This window comes from Aulostomus chinensis, chromosome 16 (genome assembly GCF_037954235.1).
Source record: "Aulostomus chinensis isolate RoL2024-O1b breed Wild chromosome 16, RoL_Achi_v1.0, whole genome shotgun sequence".
Taxonomy (NCBI): domain Eukaryota; kingdom Metazoa; phylum Chordata; class Actinopteri; order Syngnathiformes; family Aulostomidae; genus Aulostomus; species Aulostomus chinensis.
In genome coordinates this window covers 4,922,033-4,945,059 of record NC_141335.1, presented here as the reverse complement: position 1 = coordinate 4,945,059, position 23,027 = coordinate 4,922,033, and the positions used below count along the sequence as shown (strand labels likewise).

At 43.4% G+C, this 23,027-nt stretch overlaps 4 protein-coding genes and 2 long non-coding RNA genes across 7 annotated transcripts in view; 3 read left to right on the top strand and 3 right to left on the bottom strand.

The window, feature by feature from the left end:
- LOC147247248 (uncharacterized) overlaps positions 1 to 6,704 on the top strand; it is a 39,433-nt gene extending 32,729 nt beyond the window's left edge. Inside the window, exons 3-4 of the long non-coding RNA XR_015109364.1 lie at positions 2,309 to 2,477; positions 2,638 to 6,704. This is a non-coding gene — a long non-coding RNA (uncharacterized LOC147247248). The remainder of the gene's footprint in view (positions 1 to 2,308; positions 2,478 to 2,637) is intronic.
- A 1,383-nt stretch (positions 6,705 to 8,087) lies between these two features.
- c1d (C1D nuclear receptor corepressor) lies at positions 8,088 to 10,112 on the bottom strand. The gene is made up of 5 exons (XM_086179896.1): positions 9,975 to 10,112; positions 9,623 to 9,764; positions 9,461 to 9,527; positions 8,795 to 8,850; positions 8,088 to 8,704 (listed from the first exon to the last, which is right to left on the bottom strand). Exons 2-5 carry the CDS (start codon positions 9,758 to 9,760, stop codon positions 8,510 to 8,512), a joined length of 456 nt encoding a protein of 151 aa, XP_086036022.1. The 5' UTR covers positions 9,761 to 9,764; positions 9,975 to 10,112; the 3' UTR covers positions 8,088 to 8,509.
- LOC147247246 (uncharacterized) lies at positions 8,113 to 14,981 on the top strand. The gene is made up of 5 exons (XR_015109365.1): positions 8,113 to 8,394; positions 11,183 to 11,267; positions 11,685 to 11,748; positions 12,314 to 13,080; positions 13,602 to 14,981. It is a non-coding gene; the product is annotated as an uncharacterized LOC147247246 (long non-coding RNA).
- Positions 12,188 to 16,823, bottom strand: dnaaf10 (dynein axonemal assembly factor 10). The gene is made up of 8 exons (XM_086179891.1): positions 16,544 to 16,823; positions 15,791 to 15,891; positions 15,509 to 15,639; positions 15,326 to 15,427; positions 14,789 to 14,904; positions 14,338 to 14,472; positions 13,591 to 13,688; positions 12,188 to 13,077 (listed from the first exon to the last, which is right to left on the bottom strand). Exons 1-8 carry the CDS (start codon positions 16,727 to 16,729, stop codon positions 12,870 to 12,872), a joined length of 1,077 nt encoding a protein of 358 aa, XP_086036017.1. The 5' UTR covers positions 16,730 to 16,823; the 3' UTR covers positions 12,188 to 12,869.
- On the top strand, positions 16,390 to 21,001 carry pno1 (partner of NOB1 homolog). 2 transcript variants are annotated; one of them, XM_086179893.1, is made up of 8 exons: positions 16,390 to 16,520; positions 16,996 to 17,303; positions 18,410 to 18,556; positions 18,666 to 18,749; positions 18,941 to 19,001; positions 19,119 to 19,236; positions 19,808 to 19,878; positions 19,984 to 21,001. In XM_086179893.1, exons 2-8 carry the CDS (start codon positions 17,112 to 17,114, stop codon positions 20,049 to 20,051), a joined length of 741 nt encoding a protein of 246 aa, XP_086036019.1. In that variant the 5' UTR covers positions 16,390 to 16,520; positions 16,996 to 17,111; the 3' UTR covers positions 20,052 to 21,001. The 2 variants fall into 2 exon arrangements, with proteins under 2 accessions (XP_086036019.1, XP_086036018.1); XM_086179892.1 differs by having other exon boundaries at positions 16,398 to 16,532.
- LOC147247243 (calcineurin subunit B type 1) overlaps positions 20,500 to 23,027 on the bottom strand; it is a 29,746-nt gene continuing 27,218 nt past the window's right edge. The window contains exon 6 of the mRNA XM_086179894.1: positions 20,500 to 22,842. Coding sequence (XP_086036020.1) covers positions 22,795 to 22,842 — 48 coding nt within the window. The 3' untranslated portion in view covers positions 20,500 to 22,794. The remainder of the gene's footprint in view (positions 22,843 to 23,027) is intronic.

Genomic DNA, 23,027 nt, shown 5'->3' with positions numbered 1-23,027 from the left:
CCTCTTGATGTCTTTGGACTGTGGGAGGAAGCTGGAGTACCAGAGAGAACCCACGCAGGAACAGGGAGAACATGCAGAGTCACACAGAAAGATCCCGTGATGGAGCTGGGGCTCCAACCCGGAACCTTCTTACAGTGAGGCGACAGCGCTGACCACTGCACCACCGTGCTGCCCTAATTTGAAGCCACAAGATATTTTTATTTTTTTTAAAAAATTTTTAGGGAACAAGTTTTGTCTTTTGGCCACAAATTAATCAACATGTGGGAATAAGTTATAGACAGATAAGAAAAAGAAGCGCACACACAAGACCCCCTATATATGTGAGTGTGTGTGTGGGGGTCTTCTCAGGTTGTCCCTCTGTAGGCTGTGCAGTATGAATTTCCATTTCTATATTTTTGTATAGAAGTTTCTACTCATCTTTCAGGACAGAGAAACGCACAGAAGGGAAAAAGCAAAAAAAATCTAAAACACTTCAACTTGCAACATTTCTATTCTCCTCTTTGAAATCAAGTCACTTCCCTCAGCAAATCAGCCCCAGAGGAGAGTTGCAACGATAACAAATGGGTTTAAATAACAACCATGCTGCAGGAAGCTCTTCACAGCGCCGTGCATTGTGGCCGTCATTCATCACACCGCCGCAGCATAACGTGAGACTTCCACAACAATTACTTGTGTCATTAAACTCTCTGTATTGTTGTTGTTTTCTTGTGTGATAAGGGCCGATTACTGGCCAGGCGAGGGCTAATCTTCTCTGATCTGCTTTGTGTTGAAGGAAAAAGCAAAAACCTCAGCTTGCCACTCAAGCTTGACCAGAGAGCAGGCCTGTTCAGCTGTGTTGGACTGCCCCCTAGTGGCTGCTAGCTACAACTGTTGACCAGGTTTAAACCCTAACGTGCACTTGCACTTAATTATCAATATTAAAATCACGTTTCTTGTAGGAGAAATTTGAGACAAAGAAACAAGCAGGTTTTCACCTTTAAAGCCAGTTATATCTTGAACATATGAAATATTAGAAACACTTTTACTATTGACTCGGCGTCATAAACAGCAACTGTACATTTGTGATTTTTGCAAATATTCAGATAAAATACACCGAACTTAAAGACAAGCTAGGAAATGTGATACATGCTATAGTCCAAATATGATACACTGATTTGGAGCATACATTTTAGGAAGTGAACTTATAGTTGTTTTTTGTATTTAAGTCAGTGTTCTTATACATTTGCAGCTCCAAGCTTATAGCTTTCCTCCTAATCAGATGGATGTGACCTTCTATTCTATTGAATTTGCAGTAATGTGTAAGATTTAAGTGACTAGATTATTCCATGTCCTTTATTGAAGCTTTCCAGCTCCGCCAGCCTGCTGCACATCATTGGGGGTAATAGCAGAGTAAATATTTAGTAGCAGAGCATATAATCTAGCCAGTTCTTCCTCTGCAGTCCAGTCTCACAAGCTCTTTTACTCTCTCAGGCTACATCATTCACATCATCATAAAAGCGCCGGCCCGTCATCACTTTACAAGACCCAGCGCTACCGTTAGCCCTGGGCTCTCACATCAAGGCCTGCAGCCTTCCTCCTCACACTAGCAGTAAAGTAAAACTCGGCCCTGAGTGTAGATGGAGGGATGAGAGGAGTTATTGATGTGCAATAAACCCCTTTATTTTATCGAGGGAAAGAGGAAACTAGGTGTATGGTGAGGAGAGGAGGCACTCTAACTGGCCATCCTCAGCAGGTGTGTGTTTCTTTTGAGCCACATGGATGAGAAAGAAGGCTATGGTGTGTGTGTGTGTGTGTGTGTGTGTGTGTGTGTGTGTGTGTGTGTGTGTGTGTGTGTGTGTGTGTGTGTGTGTGTGTGTGTGTTTACTCAAGAGCAGCATGAAGTGCAACAAGTCTGGAATTCTATTTGTAATTTGTTGGTTTATATCTTCCCAGTGGTCGTTACCTGGTTTCCATTCAGATCAGCCTCCAACCTTCACTTTATGACTGAATTGTATCCACAAACACGATATCAACATAATAATTCAGCCTCGTCTGTCAGTGGGTCGTGGATCTGCACACTAAAGGGTGTTTTTGTGTGTGTGTGTGTGTGTGTGTGTGTGTGTGTGTGTGTGTGTGTGTGTGTGTGTGTGTGTGTGTGTGTGTGCTTGTGAAACTCTCTTAGGAAGAAACCTCAAAAGGCTTAAAAAAACAACAACAATACTTTGGTTGTCACACCATATTAACATCATTAGCTAAAAAATGTCATCACCCCTTATGGCATCGTATTTGAATGCCTCCGTAACAGTGACCCCCCCCAAAATGTTTTCAGGTCATCCTGGAATTCCAGTGGATATTGGAGCCAAATTTGAAGAAACCTCCTCATGGCATTTCAGAGATTCGACGGTAACACAAATGGGACGAGCCGATGGAAGCTGGAACCATGATGCCTCCGTCCTGTCTCTGTCAGCAGCACAGAAGCGTACAAACCCGTCCTACTGGTGAGATTAGCTGATTACATTAGCCATCATCACGTCTCCTTTCATTTGCTCTTTCCAATGTGTCACAAGTTGACGGTGCAACTGACCAATGCGCCTCTCAATTGATTGGCTGTTTGCTGCGTGCTCTCTCTCTCTCTCTCTCTCTCTCTCTCTCTCTCAGCATGCTCGATGATGGAGAGATGTGATTGGCTGCTTTTGAGCCAGGTATGAAGGGAGGGATGGAGTGTACCCTGGGTAGTAAAGGACACTGAAACTTGTATATTTATAATGTGCTTTTATGCTGATTTGCAGTTAGTGCCACTATTGATATTCTGTTGAACATTTTACATTCACAAGTACCAAGTACACATTGTTGAAATTAGACGTCCTGATACTTGTGCAAAGAAAGACGTGTGTAAGTACAGCTGCTCTGACATGTACTCAAAGTACAAAAGTAGCTATTTGACACAGCTATTTCTGTGCAAGCCTAACTAATGCAGATGCAGGCATGTTAATTCTGCTGAAATCAACTTAAACTAAAGTGAAAATGCAAAAGAGTAGAAAATACATACATGAGTGTTAAAAGAAAGCTGAAAGGTCTATTTAACTACAACAGCATTGCTATTGTTTTTTTCCCAGTGACCAACTTTAACTAAAATTCAGTCCCGGCATTTCCATAACAGCAGCTAAATATTTTACAGTACATCTGCAGCAAATATCGGTGTAGCCCTGCAGTATCTCTGAATGAAGACATATGATGGGAGGAGAACTGACACTTTTCCTAGTTGGAAAAACAATATCACATGCTACAAGCTGCATGTAACCTAATCTATCCCAAATATTCCTGTAAAACTGAACACTTAAATAACACGACTCCAGCATTAGCTACTGTTTGGAGAGGAAAGTGAGATTCAGAGTTTTTTACGAGAGCTGGCCAGCTGCCCCCATCCCCTCCACCAGCTGTTGAGTCTCAGTGCATCAGCAAAGGTATAAATACACACTTGTGCATGAGAAGCACACAAACAGAAGCATGCAGGGACTTTTTGCACATGCCTGCATGAGAAACACTCACACACGCATGGTGCTGAGGGCCATCCTTTGTCATCTGGAGAGGAATCTACAGTCTTCATGCGGAAGGCTTGGACTCAAGACATTCCTCTGGAAATTTATGTCCAGACAGCTGTGGTCTCATCCGCCTCTACACGGACCTCGAAGACAACACTGTCCCGGGATTACGAGGGAGATCCAATCCATTACACACCTCAACTCTTGAGTGTGCTAATATGCACATGTAAGCCATTTTCTCTCAACATGTGTAATGGTTAGCATTTCCCTGCATTCACAATGTGCTCACAGCTGCCTTCAGTGTGTGTGTGTGTGTGTGTGTGTGTGTGTGTGTGTGTGTGTGTGTGTGGAGGATTGTTTTGCACCCAGCTCTTTGATGGGTTAATGGTTACCCTGCGGTTTTATGCATCAGTTTAAAGGAGAAAAGCCCTGATTTCACATTGTGGCTGTGGAGTATTTACTTTCCCTCTGAAAAGCAGAGGTAAATATCAGGCCACGGTAACAGACGAGCTCTTCAGTGGTCTGCAGAAAGATGGGGTGTAATCCCAGAGTGCTTGATTTCCAGTCTTGTATTTATCCGTGGAAAGAAAATTGAAAGCTATTTCCTACTTCACATTCAAGTTTCAACGTTGAAAGAAAGGACAACATTTAATCATGAGAGACACCTCGTCCTGTATACCTTCAATGCCCGAGCTTGATTGGTAAAAATAACAGGGTGTTTTCATTACTAATAGCTCTCTCAGGCTTGATAGATGGCAGGCCAATCCTTGCACAGTCTCCCTGGGCTATTTCTGTCCATTTCTCTCTGTAGATTTAACACGCTGGCGGGAATAAGGTAACGTAAGGGATGGAAACTCAATGAAGTGTGATGATGATGTGATGTATTTAGCGAGGAGGGTTCAAGGTCTCGGTCTGAGCATGTTTTCAGTATGGCGTCACTATTCCATAAGGCCAAGCCCCCTGGGGTTTAAAGGAGGGGGGGGGGGCATTTAGAGCTTTGCATTCTTTCTGATGATACTGTCCAGGTACAGCTGCTCACCTTTTTTTTTTTCTTTCAAATAATTGTTGAGGATTTAGGAAAAATCCCAGACAAATGAAATCTTATATAAAGAGAGAGGGCAAATCTATTTTACTAAAGTGTCAGATGGGATGTGTAACAATGGCTTCTGCACAATATCACTGGGAATCAAATGAAGACAGTTTAAGGAGACAATAAGGAAGAAAACGTGCAAGAGTGGAAAAAGCAATAACGTGGCCATTAAAAAAAGCCAGAAAGCCATAACTGTCGATCCATTCTTTGTGTTTTTGGTTTCCTTTCATACTGAATCATAAAAAATCTAGAGTTGGAGCAGTTAGAGTGGAGGAGTGTAGTTACAAATGAAGTCAGTAAAGACACCAACAGTCGAGCTCCAGGATTCATAGCTCCTCACTTAGTTTCATGGTCGTGTGAAAATGTTGTCCTAATTAGCAAAATAGGTATGATTTGTTGGTCACAGTGACCCTGACCCTTGACCCCTTCAGTCTCATCAGCTCATCGTTGAGTCCAAGTGAACATTTGTGCACAATTTGAAGTAAATTTCCTGACGGAGATATTGTGTTTCACGAGAACGGGTCTGACCGTCCAAAAACATACTAAAAACTAAAGAGAGGAAAAATAATCGGAGGCCAGTTTGTATTGGACGTCCTGGTGGTCCCACATTCACTCTCACCTGCTGACTATTGAGAAAGTAATTTGTCCCGGCGCTGCGAGGTGAGGGCTAAATAAAAGCAAAACATTGTTATCATGATTCATCAGCAGCTCTGTCAGCTGCGCCGAGGTGAATAGGAAGTGGCACAAATGACTGCATGGAATTTCTGGCGTGTCAGACAGAATAACGCTGAAATGTCCGTCCTTCACTCTCTCTTCATTTCACTGCATTTATTCAAAGCAAAGCTTGTTCCAGTGGGCGTCGCACTTCCTCGCCTTTTCCTGCTGAACAGGCCAAGATCACTTTTAAGTCCGTAGGTTTGTAAATCATAAAAATGGGGGAAAAAAAAAAAATTAGCGAGTCACAGGGTTACCTGTCATAACTGTCAGCTTTTCTTACTCCTGGTTATGAAAATGTGTGTGATACCTGACTAAGACACACCAGCCTGAACATGCTGAAGGCTGCACAGGCAGAAAGAGTGAAAGATGGAGTGAAAGCGGCTCTGGAGTGTAAAGATTCTGTTCTTTCTCTACTAGACTCGCATCCATCGTGTTACGAAACAACACGTTTTTGTTTTGGTGCACAAATCTCTGTAAAGTTTTGTTGGTTTTTTTAAATTATTACTGCAAAAGACAAATATCTAAAGGGGAAAAGATCCTTTTCCCAGCATGCTTTTCAGGTTCAGCCAGGCCGTCCAGACAAGTCATTACATGTATCGCAACGTTTGAATTCTAAGGAAATAGAAAGTCAGCTTCTCTTAAATAGACGTAGTCACAAACTTATTTTGTTAACTTCTGTTCCCCATGTCAAGAGTAAAGACAATCAATAACTTTTATCCCTTAAAATATAGCAAGTTTTTCTTCCAAAAAAAAACCCATCACCAAAAAACTTGATTATCCTTTGTCCTTTTTTGTAGGACATTCATAAATTATCCCAAAAAATAGTCTCAAGTTACGAAAATTAGAAACAAAAAAAATGCATTTTTCAAAGAAGAAGGTTAATTATATTTTTTAATATTGAAAATTAATAGAATGAAAAGAATTCAGTAAACAACAGTTTTTCTGAGGACTCCTGGGGTTCCCCTTTCCAGAGCAGCGCAAGTTCTTGAGGATTTTGAGATCCTCTTCATGCAGCTTGAAAGAAAAAAAGAGTTCCATGTGGTGGGTTTTTGGTGAGTAATTAACAGTATTGATGTACTGAGTGTACTATCACACCAGTTTACATCCGATAATGAAGGATTACTCTACCTCACAGTACGTTTCATGATGTATTTCATCATCCCAGCAGGTTTCTGCAGCTTGTTGCCAGTGTGCTAATCCTTCCAGGAGAAGTCTGGAGGACGGCGTCTGCTACCCGCTCTGGCCTGAGGGGGTCATTTGGTCTGATGCCTTTTTGCTCCACATAATCTAAACATCCTCACCACAAGCTGCTCACAAACAGCATAAATAAACAACAGCGGGACAAAGCCGGCTTGGAGGTTGTTGCGACGCACGATTTCAACGTGAGTTTGTTTGTTCAAATTTGCTCGCGCGGTGACCCGACTGTTATAGTGAGCACATGTGGAGACGGGGGCATAGGAAGGCGTACGTTACAGAAGGGGGGGGGGGGGGGGTACTGGAAACATCCATATTTTTCCAATATGCAGACACGGCTGTTCATCAGACAAACTTTGACACATCTTTGAACAGAGTTAGAAACAACAAATTGGCAGAATAAAGTAAAAGGATGAAGTGGAGTGGTTTGGCTAAACAAATGTCATTTTTGGAGGCTGCTGCAGGGAGGATGAGAAGGGGAAAAGATGATGAAAAGAATGAAAAGATACATTCCTGAGAATCTAACTCACTGCCTCACTGCTTCCTGGCCTTGATTAGAGGGATGCAGTGACTTGTGGGTACATTAGGATTAAGATCTTGCCTTTCCAGAGGGAATTACAAAAAGGAAGCAATATGAGTGTCTTTATTAAATGTGACGTTGGTTTTTATAAAGGGAAGTCTCATTAAGTCCTACGAGAACGCCGAGCAGTCGTGCAGCTCTACTACGTACTGTATGTGATGGTTGAAGAGGTTATTTTGTAATCACAAGGTCGCGTGTTTGACCCGCACAAGTCTAAATTGTTACCATGAGTGAGACTCTCAGGGAGTCATGTTCTGCTTCATTTGTATTCACCAGGATAGAAACCAGATCATAAAGTCAGCCTTTATTTCTCCACTCCCCCCCTTCTATGTAGTCTTGTGTGGTTCTGTAGCTTCTGCTACTTTTATTGTATATTCTCACTTTTTTCGACTGAGCATTTCATCTGTTGTCCATTGACTGCTGTTACAGCCTTTTAGCTAATTTGCAGTCATGTTTATTACAGCAATACTGCACCATAAAAGTGGATTTTGACTTTCAAGTACTCATGAATTGGTGTTGAACTCATAAATACATTTTTTCCACTGCTGTATCACTTCTTTGTGACTCCAGGATGCTGAGTCAGCCACGTATACTTTGAGCAAATATAACTCAATGACCTGCCAAGCTCTTCTTTTAGAGTGTTAGTATTGTTCATAAGTACAACAAAGATGGAAGATAACATTTTAGAAATGTGGCATTGGTGTAAAGCACAAGTAAGATCTTGATTCATAGAATCGCTTTCAAAATAGAGAAAAAAATATTTCTGGATGAAACAGTCTCATTTTAGTTAGATGAGGTTTGTACAGCTTCAGGTGGAAGATTCTAACATCAGCACTTTCAGTGTACCTAAACCTTCTATTTCCAAACCTGATGGTTTCAAAGTGATTGAGAATGCAATTAGGTGCACATAATTCCTGCTTGTCACTGTATGTTGCCCCAATGCTGCTCACATGAACTCTGATTGTATGTTTTGATATTTTTTCTGCAACTACAAAAAAAATACACTTTTTTTAAAACAAAAAGCGACGCCGATGAAACCCGATTATGAAGAATTTATCGTTCAAATTTAAACACTTAACCTTGAAAACACAACATTTGAAATGAAGTCTTTTCCACACACGACAGTCTGACAAAAAAAGATTTATAAAAAAAAAAATATTACAACACTGTTTGCTATCCTGCAGAGCCCAGAAGAATGTGCAGCAGACCTGCTGGCGCTGGCATGGATGGGAATCAGCCTCATGTTTCTATGGCAACGGCGAACCTCTGACTTCAGGCTGAGGTCATGACAGGTGAGACAGTTTTATTGGAGAAAGTGACTCCCCACCGCAGCATATCACAAGCTCCCTCCTGAGCCAGTACTCCTACTTCAGTCGTCCTGAAGAGTGGCGAGCTCCTCCCCTCAGCTCAGCTCTGCTTTAGACGCTTTGTTGGCGGCGTACTTGAAGCTTTCTTGGATGCTGCTTTTTTCTGAGAATCTCTTTCCTCGGAATCGTAAAGGGCATTCCTGACAAAGCGCGCCGCAGCTTTCTTATCCAGACGGGCAGCTTTCTTCTTGTCTGTGATCTCTTTCACTCTGTTCATGTAGGAGCGGATTCGTTCCTGAGCAACACAGAACGGTACCAGAGGAATTAGACCCTAACTAGCATCAACAGCTCAGATGAATGGCTCGCGCAGTGAAAACAGACGTACCAGCTCCTGTTTGATTCCATGATCTCTGGGATTCATTCCCTGTGTTACCAAATACACTGTAAACGAGACAAAGACAATCAATCTAACAAGAAGAAAAAGGCCCACAGTGAAAGGCAGATGTCTAAAACAATCTGTCAACATTCAACACTGCAAAAATAAATCCCCCAAAAGTCAAAGCATAAGTAAAATATGAAATATATATTATGCTATTATGATCAGTTTCTCTTCATTGTTTTGCAGATTTTACTTTAAATGACTGAGAGGAGAATTCAGGCACATCCATCCTTCCTTTTGACCTCTTTGTATTCTGACCCACATTGATTTTTTTCATCAAGAAGAGACCAGAATGCTGGCACTTGCATGTTTATTCCCTCCCAAACTCCTTTTCTTTCCAGGGATGGTCAGTCCAAAATAATGCATCAGGAGAAAACTTTCATATTGTGATATGAACACATGTAGTTTCAAATTGCTTCCATGTGTGGAGATAATCTGACTTATCCTGCCAACATCATTTCGCTTTCCTACTGAGACTCCTCGAATGCATCTGCAAGTTATCTCAAAACTAAGACAAGAGTAAATTCAGCAGCGTTGAATATATTGCAAGCAAAATTAAAATGTATCAGTTCACGACTCTGTGAATGCTTAGATAATTAGTATATAACTTACTCCAGAATAAGGAATTGAGGGTGTACGCAGACATCAGATCCAGCTTGGCTTGATCCAAAGGATCCAGCTGTCAAGAAGCCAGACTTACTTGCGTTAGAACCATTTATATAACACATATGTGAACACGTTAAGTGAATATTGTGAAGAAGGTCTTCGTCTTACTTTTTCAAGCAGGTCATTTCTGGGCACCGACATCAGCTTATCCAGCATGTCCTTGACTGAGGAGACGGAGGAGTCGAAGCCCGTCAGCTGTTCGTCTATCTCATGAGGGTAGTCCTCGGTTTTCGTCTCCCCCGACATTCTCCTGTAAGATAACGCCGTTACATTTGAGTGCTGCGCGGCTGTGTCGCACATAACGATTAGCAATGGTAGCAAGGTAGCTAGCGTGTCGCGACAATTCACTCGAGTTGACGATAACGTCTCAATTTGCATCGGAAACAACAACTGACTGGTTAAACAATCACAAACAGTTCATTCAAAAACAAAAAAAAATTCACATCAGTAAATGCCTCACCTTTGAAGCTCACACCACGCTGATAACGCGAGTAAGAAGTGTTGTTCTTCTTTAGTGTTTGTCAGTGACCAAACTAGCTTAGAAGTACATTACCGCCACCAGGTGGAGTGGAGTACAAGTTTCAGAGCATAAATCAAACACATTTGTATTTAGATACGTGTAGTTGTTGTGACTATTGTACTATTTATCGCGTACTTCTCTCCTCTATGTTAATAGTTTAATTTATTCAGAAGCTCTTCCTCTGGATTTTGAAGACCCTGTGGTGTAGATCAGTGTTTGCCCAGCAGATGGCAGCAATTCACAGGTGATGGGATGCCAGGTGAACTGGGTACTTGTATGTTTAATGTGACCAAACTGGTGACATTTTACTAAAGTTTTGCACACTGGTTTCTTTTTTCCACGCACCTAGATACTGGCAAGCCTCCAGAATGGCTTATTTGTATGATTCTCTTTCATGAGGGGGAGCTGTGCTGCTGTGTTGGTTGTTTTTGTTTTTTTTTCCCCAGTGTAGTTTTTTAAAACCCAAACTGAGAGAACTCACTGAGGCGGTCTCAGTTTATTTCGCTTTACAGAATCTTATTTCACTCGCAGTGTTGACATATGATGCTGACTCATCGGCCTGAGTTTGTTTTGAGCGCTGAGAGACTCCATGTGTACAAACACCTTCAACCTGTCACCCCTTTAACTCTGTCAGGTGTTCACAGCGGTGGTGACTGGAGACCTGTGACCTTCACTGATGGGAAGCAGCAGCTGGACAAAGAACGCCGACCTCTGAGTTCTTTTTATAGGCCTGTATCTATCAGCTATCAGCTATCAAATATAAGAAAACATTAGCAGTAGCAGTCAACCTCTGTCCTCAGTAGGATGCAACAGTAACATAAACACCAACTGAATTAAATCAGAATCTCCCTCGGAGCCCTGGAGAGGTCATAGAAGGGGAAAAACAAATCATATTTTGGGACCCACAGGATGTAACTTGCTCACTCAATTTAATTAAACAATTATAAATATATAGTTAAATGTAATATTACTTCAATATGATGTTATTTGATTTTTTTCTTTCATATCTTGGACTGTGTGAGACCATCCATGATTTGCCTCTAAATATGGCTCCATATACAGAGTGAGAGATACCGCCAGGCTCCGCCTCTTCTGCTGTGATTCATCATGTCTTTGATCTTTTTTTTTTCTTTCTTTTTTTAACAAAGGCCCTGACATGTAATGGAACAATCCCAGGGGGGGTCACACCCTCCTGACTGTCCATGGGAGCCCGGAGGGAAGCTAGATGCAAAGGTCAGTGTGAAAGATTAAACCTCACTCTGAGTTGCTGGAATCGGTGCCATCGACTCCTCTCATCCTTTATTTAAAGGTGCCTTTTGTAAAGTACAGCTTTATAGTGAAACTGTCCTGTGTTTGAGTGAACAGTGTGTGTGTGTGTGTGTGTGTGATTGTGTGTGTGATTGTGAGAGAGAGAGAGAGCGCGCATACGTGGGCAGGGTGGGTGTGAGTGCTGCTGGATGCTCACTTGGCTCTGCTGCTGCAGCTGGTTCAACAGAGCAAGGGCCCAAGGGGACAGGACTGATGTGGTCTTTGGTCTCAGAGGGGGGTCGGGGCCCTCACCTCTATCGCCCCCTGTCAGGAGCAGGTGACCGTGCACATGTACGGTGACTGTCTCATGAATGTCTTCTGCTTTGCTTCCCTCCTATAAAGCTGACAGGACCAAAGAGCTCGAGCTCTCGGGAGGGTGGCAGCAGCCGCGTCCTCCAACTGCCGGGTGAGTTTTGTTGACAGCAAAGCATTTGCAGTTGTCTGGGGACTTTTCCAGCGTTTTATATATTTAATATATAAAACGCTGGAATATATAATATATATTATATATATCCCGTGGATGCACTTGATTCGGTTTTGCTCTGCTATGTATTCATCATCGATCAAGTCCAGGCTGTACCAGAGGAACATTTGCAGCTCTTCAGAACAAATATTTTGACAGTTATTTTAAAATAAATGTATAGAAGTGTATCGATGTGACTCGAGGGACGACCCGACCTGCAGGACTTCTTCCGTCTCAAATGCTGGACGTGATTATTCTCATGAACGCATCATTTTCTTCGATACCAAACTCATTTTTCGCCTGTTTCTGTCCTGATTTCAGCGCTTGGTCATAAAAGAACATTCAAGTCCACTCAGTTGTTGTTGTTTTTTTTTTAAATAAAGTCAAATTTAATCAGAAAACTTAAAAAAAAATCCTAATATAAACATCATATCAAAAGAGACAATTTTAATAATTGCAGTAAAACAAATACACAACAAAAGATGGAACATCCTTCATCTTATTTCAGGTCCTGAGCCACAGCTTCTGTTTTTATCCCAAGCCAAAGGAAACGTCTGCACCCTGATAGAGGCTTTCCATCAGAGCAGGAGCGACTACAGAGGAGCAGGTTTCCCACCACAGAGCCTGGCGACTCAGACCAGTACATCCAGGGAACAGCTCAGAATCTCATTCTGGTTTTCGGCTGCTGTGTTGTGGAGAGATCTGAACTCGTCTAATCCTGCTCTCAAGAGCAACGCCAGGAAACTAACAGGTTTCTACCGTGGGGTTACCGCCGCTGACGCGGGCTCTCATGCACATGAGTGCAAGCTGCTAGGTCAGGTTATGCTAATTAGCAAGATAACAAACATGTTATCAACATTCATTCGACTTCTAAACAGATTCTACGCTAACTGGATCCACTGGTCTGAGGCGCCATTGGTTGGCGCACCCTGGATGATGAGGTTTCGGGGCTCAGCTGAGCTTTTTTCACAGGTACAGAGAGACCGCAGACACTGTTCAGCATGACACGCAGGCAGCCATTTAAACTTCGACGTGCCTGGATCTCCGACTTGGGAACGTTCTCTTCACAGCAAATTGAGTTTGGTAACAATGAGCACGCGCACAGACTGGTCGAAGCCTGCGCACACACACAGGCCCTGCTTGTCCGGGCTCCAGTCCAGACTGGCGATGGGCTGGGTGGATAGAGTGACGTTCTGTAAGAGGTTGACTGATCCGGCTACGCCCACATCCACGCCACCAGAGTCCTTCTTGCTCCTCTGGGCAGGATACTCGCTGGTAATGACATCGCAAAATTATATCAATGAAGAAAGTTTAAGTCTCATTGACAAGCGTTGAGTAAAAAGCATATTCTGGCTGGACTTTTGGAATTTTCAGCATTTATGCCGTAGGAGCGTTCTCTAGACATTTTTACTGCCATGAAACGGGAAAATGTATAAGCTAAACGCTAACATGTAGACCGCTAACAAGCCATAAAACTCATTGAACCTCCTGAAATACATTCAAACTCTTGATATTTGTGAATGCATGTTAGCAGAAGTATGTTGAATGAGTCTCATAATGTGTCACTCTCTAACCAGACAGGAGGGAAACAACGACAGCACATTTCAGTTCCGCAGTTCGTCTTGTGTGACAATGTCCAATTTGAGCGGCTGCATTTAAACAAGAATAACAGTAGAATATTTCCTCAGCCGTGATTTCAGAATAAAGGCAAAAAAGCAGAATAATAGTGGGATATTGAGTGAATGTAACAGCAGTCATTGTTGCCGTTAAAGATGGATGACTTACTATTTCCACAGATGGAGGTTTCCGGCTCCCCCTGCAGTCATAAAGACCTCTCTGTTCTGAGGTAAATGCTTCACCTGCCAGATGGTTGATTTATGAGCCTAAAAGAAGTCAAACAGATCAATTACTTCCCAGGAATATTGTAGTTCTCATTAATGATGATGTCAACGCATGCTGAAAGCATTTAAACAAGTCACATCTTGACACGGTTGTGCAAGTCTGGGCTCTTCGCTTGCCACCGACATTAACTTTCAGCCCTGCTTCAGCTTCTGTCACTGGTGCCACCTCTGCCATCACACGTCTTTCCCCAACGACTCAGATGCGTGATTAAGGACCCAAATATATGCTGGAGCGTGGTGACTCACGGAGACATCGACGTGCCAACTGTTGATCGCTCAGAAGAACTGGATAAATACTTAGAAAGCAGAAGCCTTTCATGTCTCGGACCCTGCAAACTCCTGGCGAGTCCTGCTGTGCATTAATGCTGATTTAAGTGTGTTTTTCTTGTATTTTCCCTCAAGAGCCCCCCCACACACACACACACACACACACCTCGCCAGCCCACTGTCATTTTTGGCAGGTGACACAGAGGCACAGTCAAACACTTCCAGCTGTGAAAATGGTTGAAATGACGTGTGCCACCCTTTCCCGCTGAACCTTTCAAACGTAAAAATAATAAGAATCTTTTGACATTTTTCCCGTAGGTTGGAGCCAATCATCCATCTGGCTCCCTCCACCCGAGTCAATTACCTTTTCGGAAACAGAGGCGAAGCCCTTGGTAGGGTGCTGAGTCCTCATGTCAAAGACATGGAATTTCCCCTCCAGCGAGGTGGCCACCAGCTTGTTCATGTTGATGTCTTTCCTGTCGAACTCCACACAGCAGACCTGAGAGGGGGAGAGGCCATCCCGTCAGGACCTTTATCACGCGCTCTGCTCCACCACACACTCATTTACGTGCAGCAAAATGTGTTGAAATGGACCAAATAATAAAGAGAAGCACACAGGAACATTCACATTTCCTCGATGACTTCTGTCCCTTCTAACTCTTGACAGGAAGAAATATCCGTGCTGCCAAGCTGCAGACATTCAAATTTGTTTTTTTTAATGTGACGACAATCTCTAAATCCTGATATTCTTCAGAGTTTCAGTGCAGCACGAAGGCTGCTCCTCTCTTGATTCTGTTTTTGTGTGTTCACCTCACCCCGTTTTTAATGTTGGTCTCCCACCGTAGAGACATATTCCTCAGGTCAAAGAGTTTGATGTCCCCGTTGTCATAGCCAGCACACACACAGCGATCCTGATCATTGAAGGCGTGACCTGTAATCACAGTCTCCAAATTAGTTCACGATGCTAAAGGAACACTCGCTGTTTCGGAATTTTGTTTTAAATGGAAAAAGATCACAGGGAAAAAAAACAAAACACCTCAGACGTGGTTTGAGTAGCGCGTTTCATCGGTGCAATCAGGACCTCAGCCTGCTGCCATTTTCCTGACCTTTAAGAGTGCCAGCTAATTTGGTGCCGGACAAGGAAGAGGGAAGTTTTTCCTTTACACAACAAACGTCAGCCCATTTTACACAGATGGCATAGATAAACCTGGACTTGGGCAAGTTTCAAAAAAAGAAAGCATAAAGAACTTGGGGTCATTAGTAACTAGTAGATATTCTAGATGTCTTTCCTTAGTATTGATGTCACTCATCAGAAAGTGCAAAGTTATCTAGAAGTTCAATATTTCACACACCGAATGCAACAGTCCAGCAGTCCCTCTTGGTTTCTCCCTCCACAGGCTCCATGTTGGCGACAGGCGAGTCTTTCTGTCGAGGATCCCACACTTTCACCGTCCCTGCAGCAGCCAAGGACGTCGGATGTTTTCGGCAAATTCGTTCTGCACATTTTTCTCCAAGTTAAAGTTGAAATCATTTACCATCTCTGCTTCCGGTGACGATCTCAGGTGCGCCATCGCCAATCCCAAGCCCTCCAACACCATCGATGCAGTTCACTATCTCTTTGTGGGCCTTCACAGTGTACACCGGCACTTTCACCTCCTCCAGATCCCTGTGAACGACAGAAATACACGATTATTCATCTCAGAAAAGTGCAATGAGTCTTGAATAAGATTCTTTTGTATCGATAATAAGCGCATTAGAATTTAGGCTCTACACAGCAAACACAGAAAAGATGGCATCACTGGATGTGCTTTATATACCATATGTTGAGATTTCCATCAAAGTCCCCAGTTGCTACGTGTCTTTGCCGAAGAGATGTGGCCCCAAACGTCCCACACTTGATTGGTTTAGGTTTCTCTACCTGAAATACAGAGATCAGACATGATCGTTCGATTCAACTTGAATTTAAAAAAAAAAGAAACTAAAAGTAAACAATGTCAGCAACTGTGCCTGTCCCAGCAAGCTTCACCTCTGACCACCGAAATGTTCTTTGTCCATATTTGACTTCCAGTTGAGATTTGAGACAAATTTTGAACAAAATTCTTCCAAAACCGACTCAATTACTAATGGCGTGAATGAAGTTAATAGAGCTATTTTTCCGGTGTTCTTATCAACCTTGGCATCGTTGCATGTCAGTAGATTTAGCATCTGGCCAGTCGTGCTGTCAGTCACCTGCTCCAGCACATCCCGTAGACGTTCCCTGGCGTCAGATTTCTACTCTGTCACTGTCCGACTGTTACATTATTTAGCAACGTTTGGGGAGCGTACATTTTGTCACGTTAACTGACGTTTACGTGAGGCAATTATGTAGAATAGACACTGCCCAAAAATATACTGATGTGTACAAAAACTTCTGCCACCGAAAAGGGATCCTCACGTTGACCGTTGCTATGGAGACAGTGACTTCTGGCAAGACCTTTCTAGACACCTCACATTTGCCCCCCGGAACTTAACCCGCTGAGGAATAAACATCTGTGTACAGGAGCAACAGTAAGCTACCGGGTAACATCTACCTCTCTGACCAGCTGAGCCTCCCCGTGTTGCACTTCGTATATTTGCATGACTCCGGTTCCTCTCGGAAAGTTCCCGAGACAGACGAACTTGGCGCTACAAGGAATCCACTTGCAGTCAAACACGGTGTAGTTCAAACTTTTCTGAAGGTGCGCGATTATCTGTGGTTTTGACAGTGGCGATGACATCTTTACTGGCTGGGGAAAACCTCCTTCAACGTATCGGGGAAAGTGTTGAACGTAGCTCGCTGCCAAAACAAACGACGTCGGGACCTTAACGGTTGAGCGTACGGCTGTCTGAGAATGTGCCTGACCAAAATATTTACTTTTTAAAGTTAAAATCTAATACCTGTGTGGTGCCTAAAAATAATGCACGTACATATGGTCTACACCAACTGAATTAAATTGTGAAAATATTATTGTAAACGATTATATTTATTATTTTCTGCCCACAGGCGACGGCGAAGATGCTGTTTGGGTCCTTTCCGTCGCACGAGGACTCCCTCACGCCTCTTTGGACGTGGTTTCCCAAAATTTAATCGCACAAATCGTTTTTAGAGCTGGTTCCGGGATGGACACTGAGACAAATACAGCCACAGAAGCGGCTACGGAGAGCAGAGATGACACGGACAGTTTTACAAAAGTTAAATCGAAAAAGAGCCAGAAACGGAAACGTGAACAAGAGGCAGCTGATATGGACACGGAGGGGCCCGGGGCGAGCAAGAGGCCACAATTCCCACCCATTTCTGGAGACAAACTAAGGGTAAGTACTGACTACTGGCATGGATTATATTTTAATTTAATCTAGTATCCAAATACACGGTTGTTATTAAAAGACCCCCTGAAGGTAATGCGCCTGCGCTGTTTTGTTTGTTGCGCAAATGGTCCTACGGCAGTAAAGTAAATGGTTTTGTCAACGCGGAGCTAATTTTTCTTCACTAAACACAACTTTTCTCACTAGAAGAACATGAAAAGGACATTTTAGAATTCGAGATGGTGGCAGTAACTGACAAGAAACGATAGGTGGCAGTTCAAAGCGTCTGTACGTGATTACGTAAAAGTGGGTGTTCGTGTTTACACTTCTCCAAGTATAAATTGAGCATTTATGTGTAGTTGATTGTTTTCGTTGCGTACTTTTAGATTTAAGTATCATTCCTGCAGTGAAATCACCTCCATTTGTGGTTAGTTTGATGTTAGTGTGGGAGCTCTACCCCTCAGGGTAGAGTGGCCGTCTAGCAACCAAAGGGTCGCTAGTTCGATCCCCGACCCTGGTGACCATGTCCAAGTGTCCTTGAGCAAGATACTGAACCCATAATTGCTCCTGATGAGTAGGTTGGCGCCTTGCATGGTAGCCTCCACCATCAGTGTGTGAGCGTGTGTGTGTGAATGGGTGAATGAGACGACACTGTAAAGCACTTTGAGTACCGCCAAGGTAGAAAAGCGCGATATAAAACTGAGTCCATTTACCATTTAAAAATGATGGGTTTTGATTTCATCCCTGAAATCGTGCTGTTAGAATCTCTACCTTTGCATGTTCATATTTGTGAGCAGTTTGAACTGGAAATACATGTTTGATGTCAAAAGACAAAAACCTTGACTCAAGTAAATCTCAACTAAAATACTTCATACTACCTTCCAGTACAAGCATCCTCACCCTCCGTGTACTGCGCTCAGGCAGACGCTGGGTGCTAAGGGTTGGACCTCATGCAGCTCCCATTTCTGCTCAGACTCCGTCTACGTTCCATTGGCCCACGATCGCAAACTTGGACTTGTAGCGTCATTACATGATTGAATGAATCTAACGTGACCGTCACCGTGCGTTGATTGTTGTATGTAATTATTCCGTGTGTGTGTGTGTGTGTGTTTCAGGGCCCAGATGAGATGCGAAAAATTGCCGTCCCGGCTCACAGGTACACGCCCCTGAAAGAGAACTGGCTGAAGATCTTCACCCCCATCGTGGAAAACCTGCAGCTTCAAGTCAGATTCAACCTCAAAACTCGTAACGTTGAAATCAAGGTGAGTTTGTTCAGCCTGGATTTGAACACTAATGGCCGTTGTCATCGCTCAGACCCGCAGTTGTTTCTATGCCTTTTTTAAAAATTTTAATAAGCCTTTTCGCTTTCAGACGTGCAAAGAGACGCAGGACATCGCCTCGCTCACAAAAGCAGCCGATTTTGTCAAAGCCTTTGTCCTGGGATTCCAGGTTGAGGTGAGTGTCTGCTCCTGTCAAGGTTTGCAAAACATCCCTTAAAAGCCTCGCCAACTTCTAATGTGGGGGAAACGGTTGTCATGTAAAATCAGGACTCTTTGGTATTTTGGGTTCTCTGATAAAGAAAAGTGAGACTTCTCCTAAATGCTGCAAACCCTGTTTGAGTTCTGCGGCCCTCCGTCTCCCCCCAGGACGCCCTGGCTCTCATCAGATTGGATGAACTCTTTCTAGAAAGCTTTGATGTCACAGATGGTAAGAGAGCACCGCCCTGACGCCGCCTGCACTGAAGCTTTTTTTTTTTTTTTAATTGCCAGGTGATCTGTAGGTTTTATTTCCTGCTTTAATTACCTCCTCGTTTCCTGTCTGCAGTGAAACCCTTGAAGGGAGACCACTTATCCAGAGCCATTGGAAGGATCGCAGGGAAGGGGGGCAAAACCAAGTTCACCATTGAAAACGTCACAAAGACTCGGATCGTCTTAGCCGACACGTGAGTGCTCAGCTCTCCCGGCACCGCTGGAACCAGACGCTACCGTCTGTATTGAATAGATGCATTTATGAGACGTACGTTGTAATGCAGGTTTTCTGAAATTAAGAGCAGTTTCATCTGATGAACCCAGCTGAAGTGGATGCTAGTGTGGTGGAGCGGCGCCAGGCTGCGTCAGGCCTCTCCAGCTCCCGCGGCTCACAACAGATTTCCTAGTGGCGTATCAAGCTGCTTTCAACCCGTGAGACAAAGTTGCTCAGAAATGTCGATGCTATTAGAATCTGAATTATTTATTCACCAAGTACCAGTGAGCCAGAGATTTGTCTGGAAGCAAAGGTAATCTGTAATCTGTAATCTATACGAAGACCCAGCGGCAGCAACGCTGACTTCAAAAGCTGCCAGAGTGAAGAGTTGGTGTGAAGCCGTTTTATGAAGCAGCCTCAGTGGTCATTAAGTTGAGTTTACAGCTTCAAAACCTGTTAAACTGCGATGCATCGATCCGTCGGGTGTTTTTGATGAGTCGGTTAACGGCTCTGGTTGTTGCTAAATGGCCGCTCCCTCCGTGTCTTCACAGGAAGGTTCACATACTAGGATCTTTCCAGAATATTAAGATGGCCCGGACGGCCGTTTGCAACTTAATTTTAGGTAAGAACGACTCCATGTTTGGACCGTATGATGAGCCTTGATGTTCTGTTTGTAAAGGAACTTTTGGACCCACACGAGTGACCTTTAAATCCCCCCCCCCCACAGGAAGTCCACCTTCAAAGGTCTACGGCAACATCAGAGTGGTGGCCAGCAGAGCTGCAGAGAGATTCTGAAGAGTGATGATTGGTTGCCTGGATTATTTATCTCTCCCCTCATTGGCTGCTGGAGGTTTAGGACAGATGCCCATTGTTCTTCACCGGACTCACAGTGAGTCATCTGGTTTTTAATCAGAAACGTGGTGCAGCTGAATGGAAATGGGTTTGTGTAAATAAAAATAAAAATGGATGTTGAATTATGATTGTTTTATGTAGGTGCTTCCTCTTAGGCTTTAACTGAAGCGTTCCAGCATGCAGGGGAGAAACAAAGGCACCTTGCTCTAAAATAATAAGAAGTGTATGTCCTGAAATAACTCCAGAGGAACTGGCGCCCTTTTTGAAAAAAAAAAAAAAAAATTCTAAAATGTGGGGAATTTATTTTCCTGTGACAAGAATGGACTTCTGTAGTCTCGTTTATCGCTCAGCTCCTGAAATGAGGTTGGGGGTGGGGGGCTCATAAAATCAGTTATTTTCCACATTTCAAAGTTTATTTAAATTTTATTGAATTTTCATACAGTATCAAGTTTCCAACAGTCCCACAGCATAAGATGCAGCATGCAGAAAAGAAAAGAAAATCAAAGATTTCAAACTGGAGTCTTGTCAGATTTCCCCACACAAACTAAAAAGAACCCAAATCCCTCAGAGAAAAAGTAGCACTTACAAACTAAAGCGTGGTCTGAACTATACAGAGAGCCAGAACTGCATTTTACAAAGACCTATATACAAAAGAAAGGAACTTCTCCTTTGAAGCTGAGTACAGTGTGTGGCAGTTTGAGACAGGATCAGATATGCAACTTTCACTGAAATAGAAGCATCTGGCTGACCCGGGTAAAATACAAAAGTTACATGTAGTTCAGTTCATTTGGATTACCTCTCATAATAGGAGTACATTTACCAAAGTTTGGCAACATCCATATTGTATACCATTAAAGTCTTAAATATATTAACATCACCATCCATGTGTAAACGAGGATTATTTCAAAAAATTGATCTACATGCACAAAAAACAAAACCTAAAAAATAAAATTCCATGTCATGCAAGCACAGGGAGGCCCAAGCCGTGCAGAGCTCTGGGACGGGGGGGGGGGGGGGGGGGGGGGGGGGGATGGGGCACTCCAGTTTCACGTCTGACTGAAAACTCCCGTTCACACCAGCCGTCGGCCTCCGCGGCAAACAAGAAGCTATCCCAATGCTGTTAATGTCCGAGGACGCGTGATTCCCTCAAAGTCAAATTCATCCCTGCGTAAGAAAATGAGGTGACTGACAGAAAAGTAACAATAATAAGAGTGAAAGTGTGAGAAGAAGCCAACTTTTTTTGAAATGTACAAGTAAAACAATATAATATACAGTCAATCCTTCACCCACCACGCCGACATGTTAAGATTTTCCGTGTTCCTGTCGCGCTAAAGAAAACGAACCCATCCTGCGGTGTCAGGAGAAATACGCACGTGCCACAGCACCGCCGCCACCGCCTGCTGCTGTTAAAGACCATGAGCACTCACTACACATGTCGGTAAAAACAAAAAAAAGCGCTGCCGGCAGATACAAGTCTCTTAATTTGCCATCTCCCAGCGCAGGGCGTCTGCTCTGTGTTTGCTCCTCACAGAAACTGATCCCAGTCTAGTTTGCAGTCGGCGTGAGTGCAGATTGTCTCATGGATGTTAAACTTTGAGAGTAAACCGAGTTCGCAGCCACACATTGTTTGCTTTGTTGTTGTTTTTTTTTGGTTTTGTTTGTTTTTTTTGTTGTTTTTTGAAAGACATTTTCTTGGCATAAATGTTTCTAGCTAGAATGCTCTAATCTCATGACAGGAACACCAAGGGTTAATCCCCCGACAGTATAAACATGGTTTCAAATATAAATAAAACTAGCAACATTGTAACAAACACACACCAAAACATAAAAAAAAAGGATTTGCTTTCCAAAGAGTGATGGGAAGCTTCACCGGTCTAATCGTGTGTGTGAGCGGGACATCAGACAACTCACTGCTGCATTTTGGAAGTGTTCCCCGCCTGTGTGTGTGTGTGTGTGTGTGTGTGTGTGTGTGTGTGTGTGTGTGTGTGTGTGTGTGTGTGTGTGGCTGTGATGATAGGTAATAACTGGGACTGGTTTCTGGATATGTACTGGTTGGCACTTCATACCCTACTTTCTAGTTGTACTGTAAGTCAAGTGTTCATTTACTACACACTTCCCCTCACGACACAACCGTAGATATACTTGTTTTTCTTCTTTATAAAAGACAAGAACAAAAAAAAATAAATATAAAAAAAAACAATTAACAAAAAAAAAAAAGATGAAATATGAACAAGTCAGCCAGCCTCTTCTCTATGCCCCCCCTTCTCCCCCCTCCCTCTCCAAATATCAGAGATGCTCTTGTAAATGACACTGATGTCCTTCAGTCTTTTAAAGTGCCACGACCTGGTTATTGAGAGGACTTAACAGTTCAATAACACTTCAAGGTCGGCTGCACGAGGCCCTTGGTTTGTCAAAGAAAAAGTGGCTTCACGGAAAGAGAGAGAGAGACAATAGAGAGAGGAACAGAGAGAGAGGAACAGAGCGAGAGAGAGGAACAGAGAGAGAGAGGAACAGAGAGAGAGGAACAGAGAGAGAGAGAACAGAGAGAGAGAGGAACAGAGAGAGAGAATACTTCCATTGAGTTACAGAGAGCGTTTTTGCCAGACGTCTTTGAGCAGGTCTTCAGAGGTGGTGGAGGAAGCGAGTGTCGAGGAGGAAGGGGGAGATTCGGCGAGCGGAGGAGCACTCACACGTCCACCACCATCTTTTTGTGTATATCGAGGCCACCAACCACCTAGCGGAGGGAGAGAGGGAGGGAGGGAGGGAGAGAATTCGTCAGTCCAACACTGTTCGACCCAGGAAGTTGACATCTGTGGTCTCTAAAACAGCAGCAGAAGCCGTGACTTCTCTCAGCAGGCTCACGGATCGACGCTGACACGAAGATTCTTGTTCTCACTCGTCAGGTTTACAATTAGTTGT

Excerpts from the sequence above, each read along its gene's own strand:
- c1d (XM_086179896.1), bottom strand. The coding sequence starts at position 9,760 with ATGTCGGGGGAGACGAAAACCGAGGACTACCCTCATGAGATAGACGAA. Across the intron at positions 8,851-9,460 it reads CCTCAATTCCTTATTCTGGA|TGTATTTGGTAACACAGGGA; the intron begins GTAAGTTATATA and ends TCTCGTTTACAG. Across the intron at positions 8,705-8,794 it reads ATGGAATCAAACAGGAGCTG|GAACGAATCCGCTCCTACAT; the intron begins GTACGTCTGTTT and ends TGTGTTGCTCAG.
- dnaaf10 (XM_086179891.1), bottom strand. The coding sequence starts at position 16,729 with ATGTCATCGCCACTGTCAAAACCACAGATAATCGCGCACCTTCAGAAA. Across the intron at positions 15,892-16,543 it reads AGGCTCAGCTGGTCAGAGAG|GTAGAGAAACCTAAACCAAT; the intron begins GTAGATGTTACC and ends TCTGTATTTCAG. Across the intron at positions 14,905-15,325 it reads CTGCTGGACTGTTGCATTCG|GTCACGCCTTCAATGATCAG; the intron begins GTGTGTGAAATA and ends CTGTGATTACAG.
- pno1 (XM_086179893.1), top strand. The coding sequence starts at position 17,112 with ATGGACACTGAGACAAATACAGCCACAGAAGCGGCTACGGAGAGCAGA. Across the intron at positions 19,002-19,118 it reads AAGCTTTGATGTCACAGATG|TGAAACCCTTGAAGGGAGAC; the intron begins GTAAGAGAGCAC and ends TCCTGTCTGCAG. Across the intron at positions 19,237-19,807 it reads CGGATCGTCTTAGCCGACAC|GAAGGTTCACATACTAGGAT; the intron begins GTGAGTGCTCAG and ends GTGTCTTCACAG.